This window comes from Nannobrachium achirus (genome assembly GCF_963921795.1).
Source record: "Nannobrachium achirus genome assembly, chromosome: 21".
NCBI classification, from domain to species: domain Eukaryota; kingdom Metazoa; phylum Chordata; class Actinopteri; order Myctophiformes; family Myctophidae; genus Nannobrachium; species Nannobrachium achirus.
Window position 1 is genome coordinate 16177947 of NC_137828.1, and position 23163 is coordinate 16201109.

Genomic DNA, 23163 nt, shown 5'->3' on the forward strand with positions numbered 1-23163 from the left:
TATTTAAACGTATAACAGGGTCTATATAAATTGTCTATACTCACTCATTGAAGGGGTTTCCCTTTTCCTCCACAAATTCAATCCTTTTACAGTCTTTTAGAGGAATCTGAGGACAAATGGACATTTGAAAAGGGAACCTGTTTACTAAGCCCAACAGAGCAACACTTTTTTATGAATGCCATTACAGAACAAGCAAAGATTATCCTTATGAACAGATGTTGGCCTTCAGCATGTCTCCAGCAACTTCCATTTTATTCGGTGGGCTAAAGAAAAAGCAACAACATAAAACAAACATACCTTTAAAACTGGTTCGGCAAAGTCTTCCGGGTCAAATATGATGGACTTGGAGCACACTTTGAATGAGCCTCTGACCTTCCTATAAGCAAAAGAAGTACTTCGCTGATTACAAACACAAACACAAACACAGGAAAGCTAGCAAAATAATTGCCGACCCCTCCCATGTCCTGTATTCAGAATACCAACTGCTACCCTCTGGCAGACGTTACAGAGTCCCAGTGAAAAAGAAGAAAAGACATTAAGATTAAAATTAAGATTAAGATTAAGATTAATTTATTTAGTCCCGAGGGAAATTTGTCTTGGGCATGCAGACTGCTACAGAACATACAACAGGACAAGACAGAAAGAAAGAAAGAAAAAAATACAACGAATAGTGCAAAAAAGTAGTGATGTGAGCGAGGCGAGGCGTTGTGAGCTTGTAGAACGGCTATTTTCAGCAAAGAGGTTTGGTTGGTGTAGAGGGCAAAAAGAGCAGACTAAGTACAGAGTGAAAGGTCAGGTTTATTAAGTGGTTTGGTTGGTGTAGAGGGCAAAAAGAGCAGACTAAGTACAGAGTGAAAGGTCAGGTTTAAGTGGTTAAATATCTGAAAACACAAATTGACATGAATCGAAAATACACTGATGACCATGCTGTCAAACGATGAAACTGTATGGAATCTATGAACAGATTGTGGGGGTCCCTGCTTCACCTCTCTCTCAACTAAGGGGTCCTTGGCCTGAAGACCCCTGCATTAGTGGGAGTGATGCTGGCACAGAGACAGATTGAGTTACACAGCACACGCTGACTGCTAGGATCCTGCAGGGACCAGGGTTGCATTGTGCTTGTGAAGTCAAAACTGCACTTCCCAGAGTGCATCAGCAAAATGGCTGCCTACCTGATTGGGTGCACCTTAAAAGGAGTGGAAATGACCATGCATTCAAGCAAACAATCTCCAGGGAGAAGAGGCTCCAGTTTGAAAGCCCTTTTTTGTGCTTGAAGTTAATAGTTTAAAGGGTTAAAAGGTTAGAAGTTAAAATGTTTAACATTTAAAAAGATTTAAAATGTAAAAGGTTAAGTTTAAAAGTAATGTCAATGACAAGGTCTGATCTCCAAGCTCAGATCAGTTATCCTTTTCAATTTAAAGGGCTTAAATGGCCCATTTGGCTTAAAATGTTCATTTAAAATGTTGACTTTAATGTCTAAAAGCATTTCATTATTTGAATGACGTTTATGTTTGGAATAGTTTAAAAAACACTGTTTAAAATGGGCTACGTTATAAAGAAATGCTAAAAGTATAAAAACAATTGGAAGTTAAAAATGTTCATTTAAAAATGTTCATTTAAACTACTAAAAGTGAGAAATTCTTGAAATTGCCATGTTAAAAGGTTTAATGTGCCAAGTGAAAAGGGGCAGATTTACAAGCTCGTAGATCAGCTATTTTCGTTTATTCCTTTAAAGGGCTTTAAATACAAATGGCTATGTATTTAAAATGTTGACTGAATGTTTAAACATTTAAGTGATTCAGTAAACTGTTATTATTTAGTCTAAACATTTAAGTGATTTGAAAACAGTTTATAAAACAGTTTGTTAGAATGTAACTTTAATGTTTGAAAACATTTGACTGAAAACATTTAATTGGTTTAATGTCTAGAAAGTAAAACATTTAAATACTTAATTACTTACCTTTACCTTAATGACTTTACTTACCTTAAATACTTACCTTAAATACTTGCTGTTTAAAAGGTTAATTATCTTAAATACTTACTGTTTAAATACTTAACCGTTTTAAAAGCTTACTTATTTGAAGACATTTAAGTTGAATTTTGAAATCGTTGTTTAAAAATACTTTCTGTATTCGAAGGTTTTCAACCTGATTATTGACCCAGACCAATCAACAAATGAAGCCAACAAATCAAGAAAAGTTGGAAAATAAAGAGTTGATTTGAGTTTGGAAATCTTGAGTTGCGTCCTTGTGTCCTTTGGAGCCGAAACTAGAGTGTGACTTGACAGTTGAAAACCACTGCGGGCAGCCTGGACCTGAGGATAAACGGCGGATCCAGAAACAAGCTGTTGACGCGGAGGATGAAGATGGCGGGAGATGACTTGGAGAAGAGGGTCAGGCAACTCAAAATTGAGAGGACCATTGCAAAAAGCAGCTTCACCAGTCAAGCCAACTATATGGAGAGAAGAGCAAGCAGAATGCTTCAATCTGAATTAAAGGAAGAGTTCACTGAACTTTCAGACCGGTTCAGAACAATGCTCAAAGTCAATGATGACTACAAGGTTGGGCTGCAGGCTGCAGAAGTGGCAGTGGAAGAGGCCGACCTTACAAGATCTGTAAAAGAAGCAGAGACAAAGCTGGTGGATATAAGAGGCATTGTACAAGCAAACCTGTGGTCAAGGTATGGCAAGAGTGAGCTTGAAATGACAATCATTGCAGCAGGAGAAGCCAAAGATTATGCGTACTACATACCTGTGGTAAGTGTAAATTTAGAGGGATATGAAGTGTTCCTAAATATCTTGGGCAAGAGGATGAAGGAGGCCATATCAGCAAGGTCCATATGGGAAAGATGGATCCCTTTGGACTCGAAGAAAGATGTGGATAGAAGACTTGAGGCCCTAAGAACATCCAACAAGCAGCTTGAAAAAAGAAAATATAAATTTGTTACAGCAAGGTGGAAGCATGATTCCGGAGCAGAGAGCGAGGAAGAAACCACGCCAGCTCAAATGGTGGACATCATTACGGAGCAGGTTCCAGATGATCCTTTACCTTGTGACGTTGACGCCCACAATGCCCTGGACGTCGACTTGGATAAGCCCCTGGAGGACAGTGACGAGTTACCAGAAAATGCCCTGAAAATAAGCCCTGTGGAAGACGTGGATGCTGCTGCCCCACTAGAGGCCAAGGAGAGTGAGACTCCAAAACAGTTAAAGTGTGAGGCAACATCGCCCAACCAAGGTGTACTAACTGGTGAAGACGTGATTGACAGCTGTCCAGCTGCACCCTTTGAATTCACCACCATGGACCTGCTTGGCCCTCATGAAGTGAAGGATGAGGCAAAGTGGGAGGCAACCACACCCAAGTGGGTGACGGTGGATGTTGGGGTCAAGAAGAAAACAAGCAGCCCTGCACTTCCAGAGCAAGACAGAGGTGAGGGGAAGAGTGCTGGGCCAAAGAGTGCTGGGCCCAAGAAAAGTGCCAAGCTGATGAAACTCATCAAGCTGATGAAATACACCAGGCTGAAGAAGAGAGCCAGATTCAAAATAAACAGATTCAAGCAAAGACTTATAAAATTCAAGAAAAACGACTGGCTTCAATTAAGGAAAGCTGAATTTGACACTGCACGGAGGATTGCTGATCACAGAATCACAATTCCAACAACTGAGGCAGTCCAGCTTCAGAAGGAAGATGTGGCTCAGACCAAAAAGATGCCTGACATCGCAGCTAAAGCAGGCACTCCTGAAGACCAGAAGGAGAAATCCACATGGCAAAATGGACCACAGTTCCTGAAGTCGCCAGTGGAGGAGTGGCATATGGATCCAACTGGAGAAGTAAGAATGACTCTGCAGAAAGAAGACCTACTGAACACTCAAAGACCAAAGAGTGAAGCAGCAGAGGTAAAACCTGAGTCACACCCAACTCCAGGAACCAGCCCACGGCTAAAAAGGCTGCCGTTACTGCGGAAGAGGATGGAGACAATGACCAAAACGGACAACAAAAGCTGTACCAAAAGTAAAAGCTCCCAGGCAGTGGCTGAAAATCAAGTTCAAAACCCCACAACGATCAAAGTGGGAGGCGTCATCACCCAAGTGGGTAAAAATGAAGATGAAGAGTGTTAGGCTCAAGAAAAATACCAGGCCCAAGAAGATGAGGCTCAAGAAGGGAGCCAGGCCTAAGGAGAAAGCGATACTCAAAAATATGTACAGATTCAAGAAAAGTACCAGATTCAAGCGAACAATATTCAAGGAAAGAATCTGCTTCAAGAAGAGAAACGGCCAGGCTGAAGAATATCAGGTTGAAGAGGATGGAAAAAAAAAACAAGACTGAAATTGTGTGAGCTCTCTGGTTATGGAAAACCAGGAGCTCAAGTGGGAGGTGTGAAGTCAAAACTGCACTTCCCAGAGTGCATCAGCAAAATGGCTGCCTACCTGATTGGGTGCAACTGAAAAGGAGTGGAAATGACCATGCAAGCCCTTTTTTGTGCTTGAAGTTAATAGTTTAAAGGGTTAAAAGGTTAGAAGTTAAAATGTTTAACATTTAAAAAGATTTAAAATGTAAAAGGTTAAGTTTAAAAGCAATGTCAATGACAAGGTCTGATCTCCAAGCTCAGATCAGTTATCCTTTTCAATTTAAAGGGCTTAAATGGCCCATTTGGCTTAAAATGTTCATTTAAAATGTTGACTTTAAAGTCTAAAAGCATTTCTTTATTTGAATGACATTTATGTTTGGAATAGTTTTAAAAACACTGTTTAAAATGGGCTACTTTATAAAGAAATGCTAAAAGTATAAAAACAATTGGAAGTTAAAAATGTTCATTTAAAAATGTTCATTTAAACTACTAAAAGTGAGAAATTCTTGAAATTGCCATGTTAACTCATTTGGTGCCAGCGCCCTCTAGGGGCCATAGAATGCCAGGGTATCTCTCATAGGCGAGCGCTTTAGCTTCCAGGACCTCACCTTCCAGGACCTCACGTGCTCACGTTCATGCACGTCATGGAAATGTCCCGGATGATAATGCTAACAGAATGGCTATTCCCATTTTGTCATCTAAAAGATCATTTTTGGGCGATTTCGCCGTAAATAAACCTCGCGCCGCTTCCCTAAAGACACAATCCAGAGATATAAGCCTTCAAAGATGTGGTCTTTCATTGGATTAGGCGGAGATTGGCGATTTCGTTCGCAAATAACGTCCGGCCGGGACGTTGCTAGCTTTCGGCTAGTAGCTAGAAAAATCAGGCCAGGCTTCAGAAGGCCTCTTATCATTTTATTCCATTTCATTAAATATCCCGGACTAGTTCGGGATAGGCACCCTGGAATACGTCGCGCCGCCTACAATGAACATTGGGTGAACATTGGGGGGGGGTCTAAACTTTATTTTAAACCATTTTAAATGGAATAAATCGTCGGAGCATCTAGCGTCTCTCGTTGGTGAGCGCTGGGCGAGCCGGGACCACCCACGTTGCTCCAAGCAGCTCGGGGTAAGTAAAATAGCAAATAAAAAATTGTTTTTGATCCCGAATATCCCGAACTAGTTCGGGATAGGCACTCAAAGAGTTAAAAGGTTTAAAGTGCCAAGTGAAAAGGGGCAGATTTACAAGCTTGTAGATCAGCTATTTTCGTTTATTCCTTTAAAGGGCTTAAATGGCTGATTTAATTTAAAACATGTATTTAAAATGTTGACTGAATGTTTAAACATTTAAGTGATTCAGTAAACTGTTATTATTTAGTCTAAACATTTAAGTGATTTGAAAACAGTTTATAAAACAGTTTGTTAGAATGTAACTTTAATGTTTGAAAACATTTGACTGAAAACATTTAATTGGTTTAATGTCTAGAAAGTAAAACATTTAAATACTTAATTACTTACCTTTACCTTAATTACTTTACTTACCTTAAATACTTACCTTAAATACTTGCTGTTTAAAAGGTTAATTATCTTAAATACTTACTGTTTAAATACTTAACCGTTTTAAAAGCTTACTTATTTGAAGACATTTAAGTTGAATTTTGAAATCGTTGTTTAAAAATACTTTCTGTATTCGAAGGTTTTCAACCTGATTATTGACCCAGACCAATCAACAAATGAAGCCAACAAATCAAGAAAAGTTGGAAAATAAAGAGTTGATTTGAGTTTGGAAATCTTGAGTTGCGTCCTTGTGTCCTTTGGAGCCGAAACTAGAGTGTGACTTGACAGTGCTGATGGTCGCTGTCGGGCAGAAACCTCCTATGTCCGTATTCCAACGGTTTGTGTTTTTTTCTTCGTAAATGAAATAAATATCTAGGCACTATAATTGACAGCAACCTTAACTTCAGTGACAGCACTGACTATATTTTCAAATCCTGTAACCAACGTCTCCACCTTTTACGCAAGCTCAACTCCTTCAGGGTGAGCAAGCACATCATGGAAACAGTTTATAAGAACCTCGTAGAGGGAATCTTAACCTTCAACATGGCAATGTGGTACGGTAATCTTAAAATACAATGTAGAGGCAAGCTGCAGAGAATAGTAAATCTGGCATCAAATCATAGGGAAAAAACAAAAACAATTAATTTGTATCTACAATGAAGTGCTTAGGAAAAAAGCTGTCAAGATAATAAATGATCCCTCTCACCCACTCCATAGGGAGTTGGATTTACTTCCCTCTGGTAGACGCTATAGAACAGCTTGGGCACACCGTAGCCGCAATATTTTTAAAAATTCATTCATTCCAAATGCCATTAAGGCATTGAATGATGTCATGTCTCGTTGATCTGCCTGTTTCTTCACCTTATATGCCACTGTTGTCGTTCTTGTTGCCTTAAGATGTTTTGTGTGTAAGTGTTTGTTGCTGTTTATCTGTCATTTTAATGTTGTCTAAATGTATATGAGACAAAAGACAAATTGTGGACAATAAATGAACTAACTAACTAACTAATGAACGCCCCACGTGATCACACTACAGTGTCACACAAAAGCATCAAAAGTAGCAGATGCACAACCTCGAAACGCGTCGCTAAGCATTTTGAGCTGCAACTAAGACACAGTATTGGAAATATGAGGTTTCCACCCGAAAGAGAGGATATGTTATTATATTGTTTTTGTGTCTAGTTCAGCAGCGACTAGTCATGTTCACTGATGTGTGCACGTGTGTGTGCGTGTGTGTGCGTGTGTGTGTGTGTGTGTGTGTGTGTGTGTGTGTGTGTGTGTGTGTGTGTGTGTGTGTGTGTGATATGTTAACTGGTTTATCGTCTGTGAATTTCATGGTGTATTCATAACACATGGCACAAGGACAACAAAACCTCACAAACAGCGATCGGATATCACTGCATACAGTACATTCACTGTGTGTTTTTAAAGCAATAAGCCATCGGAGGCAGTGACTTTACTGCGAGCTTGACGCAGAGCGGGGTGCCTAGGTGGTGAGTTTGTAGATCGCATATTTTTTAATGTTAAATAAGGTTAGGTTTAGGGCGGCATAGGTTTACTGAGGTTACACTTAGGAAGGTCACCGGATTCTTTTTTTCTTTTTTAATTACACACAGGTTACAGGAATCGTTATCGGGGAAGGAAAACATTGTATTGGTACTTCTCTAATAAATTAGGCTTGACATGTCGCTTACCTGTCCTTCTGAGAGCTTGTGGTCATGAGCAGTGCGGTGTGCTGTTCAAAATAGTATTCCTCCAGATCCAGCAACAACAGTGAAAATCTAGGGGGTAAAAACAACAACAACAACAACAACAGAACACATGAAAATGACATCAGAACAATAGACAGTTCTCAAATTCTGCCCGAACACGACCCGACCCTACCAGACCGGACCGATGTTTTTCGGGCTGGGCCGGGCCTAAAATGTATGCTAATTAGTCGGTTAGGGCACAGATAGGGACGGGCCTTAATTGTCAGGCCCGTTGAGAACTCTTATTCAGTGTGTGTTATCTAACAGAGGTTTAGTGACACAGGCACTTAAAGGGGAATACCACTCATTTTCAACATTGAACGATGTCATTAATATACCTTTGAGTTGTTGTGTGGAATTTATTTGGAAATAAGAAAAAGTCCCCCCCCCCTTCTGTGTTGCCTAGAACTGGAGCATTGGCTTGCAGAGTACAGGAGAGTGTTTTTTGCAAGTCGTTCAGTTGGAGTGTATCAAAAATCACACCCGTGTGAACTGAGCGGTGGTTCTCCCCCCCCCCCCCCCCCGTGTGTGTGTGTGTGTGTGTGTGTGTGTGTGTGTGTGTGTGTGTGTGTGTGTGTGTGTGGCCTGGACAACAGCGCCCCTCCCTTAACATGTGAGGTCAGAAAAGGTACTACACAGGCTTGAGGCTACATACAGACCCACCCACATACAAACAAACTAACACACAAACATACATACCTACACACACGGCCACGCTATGGAGACGGTGTGACCACCGCTCAAAAAGCTACTGGGTTAAGGCAGACTGAAGCTTGTGAATGCTAACCTGGCGAATGTTAAACTGGTCGGACCAACGGTGCTTAACCCAGTTGCTTTTTTGATACACCCAGACTTAAAGACCTGAAAACAATACTCTCCCTGCAAAGTACACCTTCTTGATGTCACTGATGATCACACAACCCCACAACCAATCCTCCAGTTCTAAGCAACACAGAAGGGGGGGACTTTTTTCCAATTCCACACAACAACTCTAAGGTATATGACATAGTTCCAAGTTGAAAATGAGTGGTATTCCCCTTTAAACCCCATATGATTGACAGGATCCCTCAGGGCTCTATGCTAGAGTCTTTTCTGTTTTCTGTCATTGTGGGGAAAGCTGATGCGTTGTAAGCTAGTCAATATGTTATATTCAGCTAAAGCTTTCCTCACAATACGGATGCTGGGGTTTAAGTGGTTAATTATCAGTGTGTCCATTAGGTCACTCTTACGACTGTCTATAGGGTGAACTTATATGAACAGGAGGTTATATGCCAACGTTTATAAGGAAATGTTTTTGTCTTTAAAGCCTTCGCATTCATAAGATGAGATTATTTTACTGTACACGTGTGGTGAAAGTGAAACCTATGATCTGAATAGTCCTCATTTCTTATACATTCTCTAATTGTGTTTAAACTTCTAGACAGTGACATAATAGTGAGATTAAACTGTTCCTCATTTTGCTGGGGGAGGGAGACCCCCGGGTGTCCCCTTGGACTCCACCTAGCTAGATCTGCTCTATTAGATCATTTTTATTTACATCTCCAAATATGCAATAATAATAATGACAGCAAGCAATATAATCCTCATTAATACCACACTGCATGGGTATCATTCACACTAGAGTGGCATGTGCCAACACAGTACAATCCTCAGCATTAATCCATTTATAACTGACACTATAACAATTGTATGAAATGTACACCCTGGATAGGACACATACTGGCTGTCAAGTATAGCCTAGCCTGAATCACATAAGGAGTATATGGGCTCCAGACAGTACTGGGCAGTCTGCCCAGCACTTGTGCCAACAGGCTAAAACACTATATTATATTATAATGTATTCTAACGTGTAAGATATTTGTGAAATTCCCACGTCTTTGTAATCTGTGTCTGTGTGCAAATGGAACCAAATGGTCCCTGACTGACGACTGTGAGTCTGTGACGACTGACGAGTCCATTTGGTTACAACACTGAACACACATATGACAGCTCACTCAAATCAGACTTCTCGCAACTTAACGGTGCATATTATATGATATGATATGATATGGCATATTTACAATGACAATAATGAGTGCATGAACAGTCTAAACTTGCAGCTGTAGTGCAGACTGGCCTAAAGCCTTGCCGTACGACGGTGTGTCGACAAAGTGATCATTCATCTCCTAGTATAAACTCATTCAGAACATGGAATCGCAGCGGGTGAAACCATAGCGACAGATCCGAACACTAACCTCTCTTTAGATCTCTCTCTGGTCTTCAGAAAGGCCATGGTGGTGGTGGTGATGCGTGGTGCAGTGACAGATGTCCTCCATCGACCATGAACCACTGACTGACTGTACTGGTGTGATCACTCTGTTGTTGTTCTGCTATGAGTGAATTACCAAGTAAACACGGAAACTTCTCAGCGACCACGTGACCCTACCGTGTGGGCGTGAGCAGGGCACAGTGGGGATGACGTCACGTCAAACCCTGACAATATGGTTTCAAAAATAAAATGCACCTTAGTGGGTCCCTTTATTTTATTTTTTATTTGTTTTGGTTTCCTGCATTTTGTTTTTTTAATTATTGTTATTTCAAAACCTTTTCAAAAAAGGATTCCCAAAAAAGCAATAATTTTCATGAATTAAAAACTGCTTTTTTCCAGTAATTTCATGAAGAAATCAAAGAAATATTTGAATCAAAGAAACATTTAAAATTCATGGAATTTTAAATGTTTTCTAAATTCCATGAATTAGAAAACAAATGTTTAAGAAGTAGTGAAAATAGCCAATTTACAAGCTCACAACGCTGCGCAAAGCAACACGTTGTGCACTTGTAGATCTGCTATTTTCTCTAGTTTGGGTCAGGGTAAAAGTCTAATCTCTCTTCTCGACAGAAAAGTTTGCGAACCACTGCTTAATATAATACATTATTTATTTATTAATTTTAAATAGAAAGGAAATTCAATTCAAATGGGCTCCGCATGAGAAAACATTGTGAAAACACTCAGAATATGTAGGTCTATGATGAAACATACGTGCATGGGCGTCACAACGGGGGGAAAAGTGGGGCTGAGTTGCTAGGGCCCAAGGTGGAGGGGGCTTAATTATTGGAGTGGTGAAACCGTCTCCCTATAAACAGCTTCGTTCGTGGCTATGTGGGTGGGTGGCCGGCGGGCTGGGTCTGTAGCTGGCAATAGGCAATACCTCTACTGACCACACACACACACACACACACACACACACACACACACACACACATAGATCTAGAACACATAGAATCTAGGTACAGTACAGTAAGGTACAGTAAGTACGGTACAGTAAGGTACAGTAAGGTACAGTACAGTAAGGTACAGTAAGTACGGTACAGGAAGGTACAGTACAGTAAGGTACAGTACAATGTACAGTACGGTACAGTAAGGTATAGTAAGTACAGTACAGTACAGTACAGTAAGGTACGGTAAAGTAAGGTACAGTACAGTCAGGTACAGTACAGTAAGGTACAGTACAGTAGTAAGGTACAGTAAGTACAGTACAGTAAGGTACAGTACAGTACAGTACAGTAAGGTACAGTATAGTAAGGTACAGTAAGGTAAGTTACAGTCAGTACAGTAAGGTACAGTAAGGTAATGTACAGTAAGGTACACTAAGGTAAGGTACAGGAAGGTACAGTAAGTACGGTACAGTACAGTACAGTAAGGTACAGAAAGTACGGTGCAGTAAGGTACAGTCCAGTAAGGTACAGTACAGTACAGTAAGGTACACAGTAAGGTACAGTACAGTAAGGTACACCCACTCACACAGTGTATAGCTGCTCAGCTTCACCCCTCCACTTCGAACCGAGGTTTGATTTTATTGAAAAATAGCAGATATATACAGCTCACAGTGCGGCACAGAGTGCCGCGCTGTGAGCTTGTAGATCTGCTATTTTTGAAAAGTTGTGAATGATTTGAAATATTCAGAGACTTGCACAAATGTTCATGATATTTCAAAAATAGCAGATCTACACCAGCACTCTGCGCTGCAATTTTTCAATAGTTAAAGCACAGAATAATGCATAGGCCTAATAATGCGTTCCCAGTCTAAGGGTTAAACCCCCTCCCCCTATGAAGAACATTCATGGGGGGCCCACAGTGAATCCTTGTACCCAGGGCCCAGAATTTGGTGCGACACCCCTGTGTGTATAACAGAAGTCTCAAATTTGCCACCGACAAGGACGAGTCTTTGCCACGGACATAATACCTTTATTTTGGAGTTTTGGGAGTGTGTGGCCGGAATACAGCATAGTGTCGGTGGCTCGCTTGACACACCAGCAGTGACGAGCCTTGTGACGTGTCAGCCCCGGACCAGGTACAGAAGAGACCAAGAGGCACAGGGAAGTTTTGTGGACAGCCAAAGCCATCATGTAAAACGATGATCTGTCCATCATCATCATGTTTGTAAATAGATCATGTCCATGATGATGAAGATGGGGCATCATCATCATCATGCAGTGGAAGAGACACTTCACTGGGCTGATGTTCAGCTGCCTCTTCATTGCAACATATTTCACCAATAAGGTAGGAAATAGAATAAAGCCTTTTTTTATACCAGGATCGAGTAATCAAACAGTTTTTTTTTTCATGTCAAGGACCTCCGAATTATAAATGTGTTTGGCCGCGGAACCCCCACCCCCGATCTGAAAAGATTCCCTCCCTCCCATAACATTTGGGTTGTAAAATGTTTTAAAATAAATCTTTCAAGATTTTTTTTTTTTTTTTACCCCCTTTTTTACTACATTGTCGATCTACAAGCTCACACCGCGTCAGATTGCGACGCACTGTGAGCTTAAAGATCTGCTAAAACAGCTTTCGTATGTTTAAACTGGTTTTGACGCTCAAACCCCTGGGGCTACAAATCAAGCTGAAGACACATACACTGTGATTGAGAGACTCTAGACTAGTCTAACAAATGCCAGAGTTGCATTTGTATCCACTCTTCTTCCTGATGTTGAAGAACAGTAGGCTAACTAACTTCCTCCTCTGTTTGTAATATGAACTATGTTTTCACCAAACTTTTATAGCCCCCAGTGACAGCCAAGTCTAGACAAGTAAAACCTTGTTCTCTATGTTGTAAACACCAGTTGTTTCTAAAAGTTGTTGAAATGCATCTGGTTTCTGTTTCCAGTTTGTCCTTTCTGTGTTGAAGTTCACCTATCCTACTTTATTTCAGGGGTGAGTCGCATTGCTTTCACTATTTCATTTCTAGAGCATAATATACAATATAATTGATCATTTATTGTAATGGCAAAAGTTTAAGGCTGCAACCTTTTTTTATGTGGGAATAAAGTATCATTGGAAGTTGCTTGGTCTTCCTGCTCATACTGTACAAATAACAGTATCCGTTTAATGTCGATCTGTGATCGGGTAGGACACCTACTGGTTGACCAGAGGTATTGCATGAAGCTTGATCGATTGATTGAAGAATGCATTAGAATGTTGCACAGGGGAAAAGTACAGTTTCATGACAGTACAAATCACTGGTACAAGGTCAACTAAAAGGAGATCCTACACAGGAACCAGAACCACAATAGCAAATGATATCCCCATCCCTGCCCGAATTGCTTTCTGTATTTAGTTGAGCAGTTGAACTTCTGGCTCTGGCAACCCGGGTTCCAATCTCAGGCAGGACATACATTAGCCAAAAATAGCAGATCTACAAGCGACACATCGTGAGCTTGTAGGTAAGCTATGTTTGGGGCGAAAAGATTTGGTGTACACGGAAAAGAATAACGCCTCACATTTGTAGAGTGGCAGCAGGGGTGTCGCACCAAATTCTGGGCCCTGGCCCCTGGGTACAAGGATTCACTGCGGGCCCCCCGTGAATGTTGGGGGAGGGGGTTTAACCCATTTAGACTGGGGACGCAGTATTATGCATTATTTTGTGCTTTAACTATTGAAAAATAGCAGATCTACAAGCTCACAGCAAGCTTGTGGATCTGCTATTCTTGAAAAATCTTGAAAATTTGTGCAAGATTTTTGACACGATTCTATAAAGTGTCTTCTAAATCCTTCAAAGGATTTTTGAAAAACCTATGTTTCTATGTCGGTGTTGCTCAAAACCTTTCATGTGAAGGACCCCCAAAATGATATGTATTTGGCCACGGACCCCCATCTCAAAATATTTAGTTCCAGGCAGGGACCCCCCAGAAGCAAAATTTGAGTTACAAATGTTCGCTTAAAAATACATACATTCAAAGATTTACACATCATTTCACGACTTTTCAAAAATATCAGATCTACAAGCTTGCAGTGCGGCACTCGGTGCCACGCTGTGAGCTTGTATATCTGCTATTTTTCAATAGCTAAAGTATAAAATGATTAATGTCCCTCCACCGTGGGCCCTAGTAACTCTGTCCCACTTCCCCCCCCACCTTGTGACACCAATGAGAGGCAGTGAGATGAAAAACTTAGATTTTGAAAGTGCACCATCTTTATCATCATCATCATGTCATCTGTCACCACCAGTACTAAAATAAATCAATGTTTTATGTTTAGATGGCAAACATGTATCGGGGCTCTTCTGCTACTACTCTGTGGCAAGCTGGGATGGGTGGAAATGAGTCGCATTAGCAGGTAATGTAAAGGATACTGGATACTGGAATGACATCGTCTTCAATTATTTACTGAATGTGGTTTCTCACTTGTCTCGTCTGTCTGTGGAAGTAACTGTATCTGAAGAAAGCTTTGTTTGTGGTTATACAGGAGTACTGGAGTTCTTACTGGATCTTACTCAGTGGTGGAAAAAGTACCCACCTTTACTTTACGTAATAGTATCAATACTGCAAGGTAGAAATACTCTGTTATGGGTCCAGAATATAACATTTACTTGGGTAAGAGTACAAACGTATTGGCATCAAGATGTACTTTAAGTACCAAAAGTAAAAGTACTCATTATGCAGAATGTCCCATTTCACAAGTTTTGTATGTATGTATGTATACAATGTACAAAAAATATTTAGAAAATAGCAGATGCAACACATTGTGAGCTTGTCGATCAGCTATTTTCAAATGGCCAAAATTTATATAGGGCTGAATTTGGTAATTTATGTATTGTAATAATAATCCAAATCAAGTTTTGATATGCCTCTGAGCTGCAGTGGGTAAAAGTATGGAAATGTGTAAATACTATAGAAAGTAAAACATAACTCAAAATTGAACTTTTTACAGTAGTACATATGTACTTAGTTACTTTGTAACACTGATCATACAGGAGTACTGGAGTTGTAATGGATCTTAGATTCTTAGTTGATGCGTTTCATCCTTGTGTCGGCAGGTCGGCAGCTCTCCCCTGGCTCCCAGGCTCTCTCTTGTTTGTGGGAAACATATATGCCGGCTCAAGATCACTATCATCTCTGGTATGTAATTCACATCCCTCCACTGAACACATGGCAGCCTATAAATTACATATACTGTTGACTAGTATTATCCACTTAAGCCTGGCACCCTCATACAAAAAGACAATCTATATTAAGCTCACAACACTCACAGCTCATGACACAAACCCCAGCATGTATTGTGACAGAAAACAGAAAAGAGACCGTATAGAGCTCTGAGGGATTTTGATCAACCATATAAGAGTTTAAAGGTGATACACCATGCATTTAAAAAGTATTTATGTCATATTGTTTATGTCCCAAAAACGTTTTTCAAAAGGTTTGAGGCTAAATTACCACTCCTGAATAGAGAGCCTCTCATTTTTCAGAGCATTTTCAGCTGCAGTACCCCCCCCCCCCCCCCCCCCAATAAAAAAAAAAATGTTTTTTCTTCAAAAACGGCCGTTTATGACGTCACAAACGGCAGCAAATCTGGACAGCCTGTTTTGAGAACCCGTGGGATGCTTTAAACCTCCACCTTCCCAAAACCAGAGAAAGACACAACGGTCTGAAATGGGACTTTGTGAGGATAGAAGGTGCTAGTGGGACCCCAAAAAAAGGTTTTAAAATAGGAAAAGTGAATTTTCATGGTGTATCACCTTTAAGTGGTTACAAATGACATATGTGTATAAATTAAATATTTCAACGAACACTGGTGTCTAAGGTTAGAGCAGTGAAGTTTGACGTCATTTACCCATCCTACCTGGTTCACGTTTTTTTCCCCCATTCTGAATTCCCATAGACTTTTTTTATATCGTGTCAAATTAGAACTGTGTTCCAAACATAAACAAAGGATCTCAGCGGTTTGACTCATATGGATATGAAGAATCAACTGATTGTGAGAAAACGCTAATGTTACTGTCACCGAATTAGTTAAATTTTCGCTAGAAACAGGCTTTATCAAATATGAGTGACTGACTATCATAAACCTTAGAGCCATCTTGCCGACAATATGAATGCTATATTGTACTGTATTTTTCTTTTATACCTTATCAAGATGGTGGTCAAAATGTCTCATGACTTTTACCTTGTGTTCCAGAGCATTCCTTTTTTCTTCACCCTTCAAAATGCCTCCCATGTGGTCAGTTTCCTGATTCTGAAACTCAAAGATAGAGAGGTAAATAAATTCAAACCATGGCTCCTATTGTACATATGTTCATGAAGACATAATTACTGAAGATGCATCACATCCATTTGTCCTCAGGCAAGACCTCGAATAGAACTAGCCAGAAGCCATGTATTTGGGAATAACTTAATATATTGTTGTTGTTGTTCTTGTAGTTGTTTGGTTATTTTTTTCCAGTGTATATGTAAATGTTTTGATTTGGTGATTTGATATTTCTTGTCATCAACAGAAGCTGCCATGGCTGAAGAATTTTAGGTATGCAATGTTTTCCCCCCTTTTAAAGATACAACTAAAATTTATAATAGTGTTAATTTGTAGCAATAATGAACAGTTAAATGTGCTAATTATGAATGAAAGAAAAGGTTATACATGATTAAAGCTATACTGTGTAAGTTCAACTAGTGGTCAGTAGCGGTATTGCTTTTTTCGGCCTTTTTTCGGCCGGAGTCGTCGCGGACCACCGCCGCGGACCACCGGAGCGGCGCCGCAAACCACCGCGACCGATAGTAATCCGTGGAGGGGTAGAACGCATGGTAGAACGTAATTTTCTGGCCAGGATTTGTGGATTAAGAGGTTAAAATCCTTCACCATGGTAAACACTGTAGCCAAGCGGAGGCGCTTCCTGGAGACCAGAGCAGATAAGCTGTGATTGGCCGGTAGTGTACCATGTGTGCATGATCGGCGATGTGATTGGGCAACGTATACACAACGTATACAGATGATGCAGATTACGTCATTTTGGCGCGAAATCCGGTCCACGGCCAGGATCATAGAAAACATATAAAGAGAAGGCTTCAGAAGCTGAAAATAACGGAGTGGGTGTTCTAAAACTTTAGCGATTTAACAGTTAGGACAATTTTAAGATTTGTTTTATAAAAAAAGTTACATGGTACAACTTTAAAACAGGCAAGACACGTATTCATATCAAAACATTTCTTCCTCTTCTAGTGTCTGTCTTCTGCTGATGTCTGCAGTCTCCCTACCCCTGTGTGACCCTCAGGTGAAAGACTCTTTATCATGTGTGTTTTTATCACTACCACTGGACATAATTATAACCTTAAGGTAGGGAATGTATATAGACTGTACATGTGTCTGATACCCATATCCTATCCCAAAGCTTGTCCTATGTACTGTATGTATTTATGTTCTATGTAGCTATTATACCAGTAAGACTCCCTAATAACACAAACTTTAGAAGGCAATCGTAGCCAATCAGGAGGGAATATGGGAAATGGGACAGATCCATGTTGATGACATGACTTTTAGAGATACTGTGTACCGCTTTGCGTGATTTTAGGCCAAAATCTGTAGGAGCAGTGTCCAAAAATGTGCTGTGCAAAAATCGGCCTGATGGTGGCGCTAGAAGAGGGCCATGTGAGGAATGAGGGGTGGAAGTTGTGATTTACCATCCAAGGAGTGTGTGTGCAAAGTTTGGCATTGATAGGGCCAACGGTGGCGAAGATATGAGTAGGGAAAAAGTGTGACGTGACAGACAGCCGGTGGAGCTTTTCATAGTACCTGACGGTCGCAATTACCGTGCCCCCTTAATGTTTCAACACATTATTTAACTATGCTTATGCTCCTTGCAGTTTGACCTGAGTGGATACATGTGGGCTTTGGGTCATCTCTCCTGTGAGGGTAAGTTCACCCACACTTGGCAATAAAGTCAGAGGCTTAAAATGCATCGACTTCAATAGATATCAGTGTTCATATGCTATGAACCAGTTTAATTGTTGTTTTTGCCACACAAAAAAGAAAAGAAAAGAAGAAGAAGCCAGATTTACATGGTGCCCATCAGCTAGGAGTTAACTAACCTCGCATCACCAGGCTTTCCGCTGGGGGAAAGCCTGGTCTTCGTTTACTAAACGGGCCGTTTGATCCGGTCGGGAGCGGAAGATCTCCTACGTTTTTCTGTAGTCCAAAACGGACTACACTTTGGCCGGAAACAACGACCGGAAACAGTTTCAACCCAGTTAGCGCATGCGCAAGTCGTTAGCCATGTAGTTAGCGCATGCGCAAGTACGGGTTAAAACTGTTTCCGGTCGTTGTTTCCGGCCGAAGTGTAGTCCGTTTTGGACTACAGAAAAACGTAGGAGATCTTCCGCTCCCGACCGGATCAAAAGCTCGAAATTGGAAGCCAGCCCAGGCTAGGAGTTAACATAATGCCTATACACCCCAGGGGTGGTGTCACACCAAATTCTGGGCCCTGGGTACAAGGATTCACTGCGGGCCCCCCATGAATGTTCTTCATAGGGGGAGGGGGTTTAACCCATTTAGACTGGGAACACATTATTACCCATTGTGTGCTTTAACTATTGAAACATAGCAGATATACAAGCTCACAACGCGGCACCGAGTGCCACACTGCAAGGTTTTAGATCTGCTATTTTTGAATTTTTTTGAACATTGGTGCAAGTCTTTGAATATTTCAAATCCTTCTAAGGCTAAAACCTTTTCATTTGAATGTATTTGGCCATGGACCCCCCATCTTAAAACATTTAGTTCCAGGGACCCCCCAGAAGCAAAATTTGAGTTACAAATGTTCGCTTAAAAATACATATATTCAAAGATTTGCACACATTCACGACTTTTCAAAAATAGCAGATCTAAAAGCTCTCAGTGTGGCACTCGGTGCCGCACTTTGAGCTTGTAGATCTGCTATTTTTCAATAGCTAAATAAAGGCCCATCCCTTGGGCCCTAGTAACTCAGTCCCACTAATTTCTCTTTTGGGTTTCGACCCGAACATTTTGGGAGGATCAATCAATCTTGTACCAGATTCTGATTGAACCATGTGTGGTTTTGAGTAAGTATCCAGTCACCTACTAGTGCACCTCATATCTATATTCCATAAAATGCAATAATATACGTTTGTTTTCAGGTGCATATCGAGTGTTCCAGGTTTATTTCAAGTCCAGCCATTTGAGGTAAGTCATGTTTGGTGGTCGTGGGCAATGGGCATACACAGCTATAACCATCAACTATTACTGGATTATTGGGGTGCGTTTACCTGCAACAAGTGCTGAAGTACCTGCATAGAAACAACAAATACTGTACGGTACATAGAAATGCACAATGCTGTATATTCAGTATCACAGTGTCTGATGCACAGACTTTCATTGCTTTGCAGTGACCTCGAGCAGCAGTACATTAACTATTTGTCCAGGTAAGAATGCATCCTTCATGAAGATACTGTAAATATTCACGTCAACCTTCCTATCGTCTCTGTCGGGTGGAAACCTGAAGCTATGGTAACTGTCTGTATGAATCTCATGCTGTTTTGTGGAGAACTGTGCTGTACGTTGCCTTGCTACTTGTTTACCTGTCTTTGACCCGTAGTGTGTTGCTGCTGGCCATTGCGGCTCACCCCACAGGTAAGAGTTATTAGGCCTTCGTTGCTGTCTGGCATAACACACAATCTCCATATTTTAACTTTTTGTGTTCTTTCATAAGTATCAAAAGTAGCAGATATGCAGCTCGGAACGCAGTGCAAAACGTTGTGAGCTGGTAGATCTGCTACTTTTGAATTCTAATCCTTTAAAGCAGTGGTCTTCAACCTTTTTCTTGCCAAGGACCCCCTAGCTGAGAGAGAGAGGAAGCAGGGATTCCCAATACATACTGTATATATAAAAATTATACAGATTAAACGTGTTCATAGATAGCTTCACAGACGTTTGACAGCACTATCATCAGTGCATGTTGGATTCCTGTTAATGTGATTTTTCAGACATTTAAACTTTCACTCTGTACTTGGTCTCGTCTTTTTCCCCCTCTACGCCAAACACCTCTTTGCCGAAAATAGCTGATCTACGGCGTTGTAAGCTTGTGGATCTGCTATTTTCTCCTACTGTCCTCCTCAGAATAGGGATGCTAGTTCTTATCACACAAAGATTTGGTGGGACCCCCTGCTTAAAGTAACAGTTTTGGACCATCCAACAGAGAAGGGAATTCCTTAGAAGTGTTCATTTTCAGTTAGGCAGATACGAATAAATAAATACCTAACAAAAAATATATATATAATGGAAATACAAATAAACATTAGTTGTGACAAAAGTATTTTGGTTACATAAAGTTCCTTCCTAAATCCCTTTGGTTCTTTCCAGGGGACATTTTGGGTGCCTTGGAATTCCCTTTCCTTTGGTCATACACATTTCACTGTGGCTGCTGCGCCAGGTATAACCTCTTTCACCCATAAAGGTTTATTACATAAGATCGATTCATGTGCAATAACAATTGCTGTCGGGTTGCTGTTATCTTCTGTTTGAGAACCACACATGGCTGTTGATGGACAAATGCTACTGCATTTAAAAACATACTGATATTTGTAATCTGTTCTCGTAGTTTTTGTTCCAACCCTGACAACTGGAGGTGCTTGTTGTTGAAATCTAAACAGATAACTGTCTTGTCTCACAGTGCCTTGCTGGGTTTTTTGCTCCTGTTGGTGACAGTAAAACTAAGGAGCGGCCTGACCCTTGAACACTGCAGAGCCTGGGTTTTTCTGTCCAAGGTAATTTACTATGACTATTATTTGCCATTTATTATAACCTTTTATCATTTGTATTATTATTATTACAGTTCTACTGGTAGATATTATGGAGGAATTTCCGTAGAAAGTAACTTGAATATGAACACAATTCATATTCTCTGAAAAACAATACGCAAAAGTATGAATGGGGATTTCATAGCAGGATAATTGTGAAACTTCAAATGTACTGCCCAAAGTGAAAGCGTTTTGTTTTTCCTTTCTCCTCAGGTTACTGCCATGTGCCTCTGTCCATTACTATTCACCATTGACATCAACACTCCATCACTTCTTTGGTGAGCACAGAGTGAGGATTGTTTATCCATCACATACAAGCTCATAGCAGGTCACTTCATGCAGGATTAAAGCCTCAATCTGTGTGATTCCTTTGAAGAACAGCAGGAATAATATTACTAATACACCAGTAAGGCTCCCTAGGCGCCACCACTTTTGCATCCGTTCTGGAGCACCAGGAGTCGGTGGTCCCCGGGAATTCCCCGTGAGCAGCCCCGTTGGGGTGGTCATTTGTGCACATTTGGTCATTTTTTACATCTGGGGGTCCCCCAGGGACCTGGGGGTCCCTGGAACTCCGGGGGTCCTTGGAGGTTGTAGTTTGGCAGGCAAGGAACGTGTGTGCAAAATTTGGCATGGATCGGGGCAACGGTTGCGGAGATATGAGCAGGGCAAGAGTGTGACGTGTGAGGTGTGACAGACAGACGGAGGGAGGGACGGACTGACTTACACTTTGTGCAGGGTTTGATAGTAAATGCGACCTACGGTCGCAATCATCATTTTACATAATGCTTGTTTAGGAATCCGTGCTGGTATAGGGCAGGGGTTCCCAAACTTGTCTCAGGGCACCCCATGCATATTTTTTTAATCCGAGGCACCCTTACATTATAATGTTCACTCTCTGCACCTTATATTTATAGCATATCATCGTTGTCGGGTGGAAACCTTGTATGTCCCAAACCGTTAGTTTTGTATTTATCATCTATAAAATGTACTAAATTAGTGAAAACAGCAGATCTACAAGCATACAACGCCTCACGATGCGAGGCGTTGTGTGCTTGTAGATCGGCTGTTTTCACTAGTTTTGTGCGACAGTCTTGTATGATGAAGCAGGGCTTTGCTTTACCAAAAGACGTACACATTTGAAACTTGGAGATACAAGGTTTCTGCCTGACAGTGACGATATTTTAGTGATTATGTTGCGAGGAAAACGTTGAGATAATAGCCATTTTGGTTAGAACTGACTGAAAATAACTTTGTACTTCAAGTTTAAAATTATACTAAATATTTTTTCATGTGTCCAAATAAATTCCAAATATTATCAAATTATCTCGCGGCACCCCTGGACTGCTGTCACGGCACCCCAGGGTGCCCCGTCACCCACTTTGAAAACCCCTGGTATAGGAGTCTCCTTTCTTAAATTTTTACAAATCACACATTAGAACTTTGCCATACATAGAAACATTTTCAGATGAGGTTTTATTTAGCTTGAATCCATGCGTTGACATGTGTTGCAGCGTACTGTTCAGTCACCTGGGGGAGGTCGTCCTGCTTTATTCGGAGAGAGAAGCACACACGTGATGGACCTTCACCACGTCTGACTACTACTTGCACTTTCACAACATTCTCAGTAAAATGTCTTAAGATAACTTTTGTCTGTTTTGATAATCTTACAATAAATTGCATATTTCTTTACACAATTGGAATGTGTTGTTTATTATGGTTTTTGGTTTATTAGTTTCTCCGTCAAACTAAAACAAAAGAAATACTATAAAAACGTGGATTTCATCATGTAAAATAAATATCTACATTTGTTAATGAAGATTAAGAAGGTCGAAGGATTTAGGTAATTACATTTGAAGTCCATTCATATACAATAGTACCTTTTACTTACTGTATAACCACCACCACTTGACCTCACACAGCGGCTCGCACTGCGAGCTTGTAGATCGGCTATTTTCAGCAAAGAGGTTTGGTGCAGAGGAAAAAAAAGGAAACTAAGTGTAGAGTGAAAGGTCAAGTTTAGTATTGAAGGTTTAAAGACGGGGTGAAATCAAAAACATGTTTTTCACACTTTTAGAGCATATCTGTCGTGATAATATGGCCATACCTAACACTAGATGCCAAAAAAATAGAAAATAAACAATTTTTGTGTATATTTATATCAAAGGTCCCTAAATAGGCCATTCTTAATTACTTCCTGTGAACAGAAATGACATAGATAGTTTTTGAATATAAATGAACCTTTGATTACATTCACCTGTTTGTTTCCCATTGCTGGCTCCCATTACTCCCATTACTCAGATTTTAAATCCCATCGCCTGAAGGGCTGGTCCCCTCGGAGAGGTTCAGAAACACACAGGCTTCCTTTTCAAACTGATACTTCAAAATAAAATACCCAAAATAGTCATTTCATTGGGTCTTTAAGTGGTTAAATGTCTGTAAAGACACATTA

At 40.6% G+C, this 23163-nt stretch overlaps 2 protein-coding genes across 2 annotated transcripts in view; one reads left to right on the forward strand and one right to left on the reverse strand.

Moving 5' to 3' along the window:
- The window catches only part of nsmaf (neutral sphingomyelinase (N-SMase) activation associated factor), a 59782-nt gene extending 49778 nt beyond the window's left edge, over positions 1 to 10004 (reverse strand). Inside the window, exons 1-4 of the mRNA XM_080752183.1 lie at positions 9890 to 10004; positions 7599 to 7685; positions 298 to 376; positions 45 to 106 (exon numbers count right to left, since the gene is read on the reverse strand). Of these exons, the coding sequence (XP_080608309.1) occupies positions 45 to 106; positions 298 to 376; positions 7599 to 7685; positions 9890 to 9927 (266 nt within the window). The 5' untranslated portion in view covers positions 9928 to 10004. The remainder of the gene's footprint in view (positions 1 to 44; positions 107 to 297; positions 377 to 7598; positions 7686 to 9889) is intronic.
- Positions 10005 to 12117: 2113 nt separating this feature from the next.
- tmem241 (transmembrane protein 241) lies at positions 12118 to 22328 on the forward strand. The gene is made up of 15 exons (XM_080751949.1): positions 12118 to 12195; positions 12803 to 12849; positions 14173 to 14250; positions 14951 to 15032; positions 16090 to 16167; positions 16406 to 16431; positions 17125 to 17176; positions 17766 to 17814; positions 19056 to 19101; positions 19305 to 19340; positions 19514 to 19548; positions 20278 to 20347; positions 20588 to 20681; positions 20928 to 20992; positions 22226 to 22328. Exons 1-15 carry the CDS (start codon positions 12124 to 12126, stop codon positions 22287 to 22289), a joined length of 894 nt encoding a protein of 297 aa, XP_080608075.1. The 5' UTR covers positions 12118 to 12123; the 3' UTR covers positions 22290 to 22328.
- The last annotated feature ends 835 nt before the right edge of the window (positions 22329 to 23163 follow it).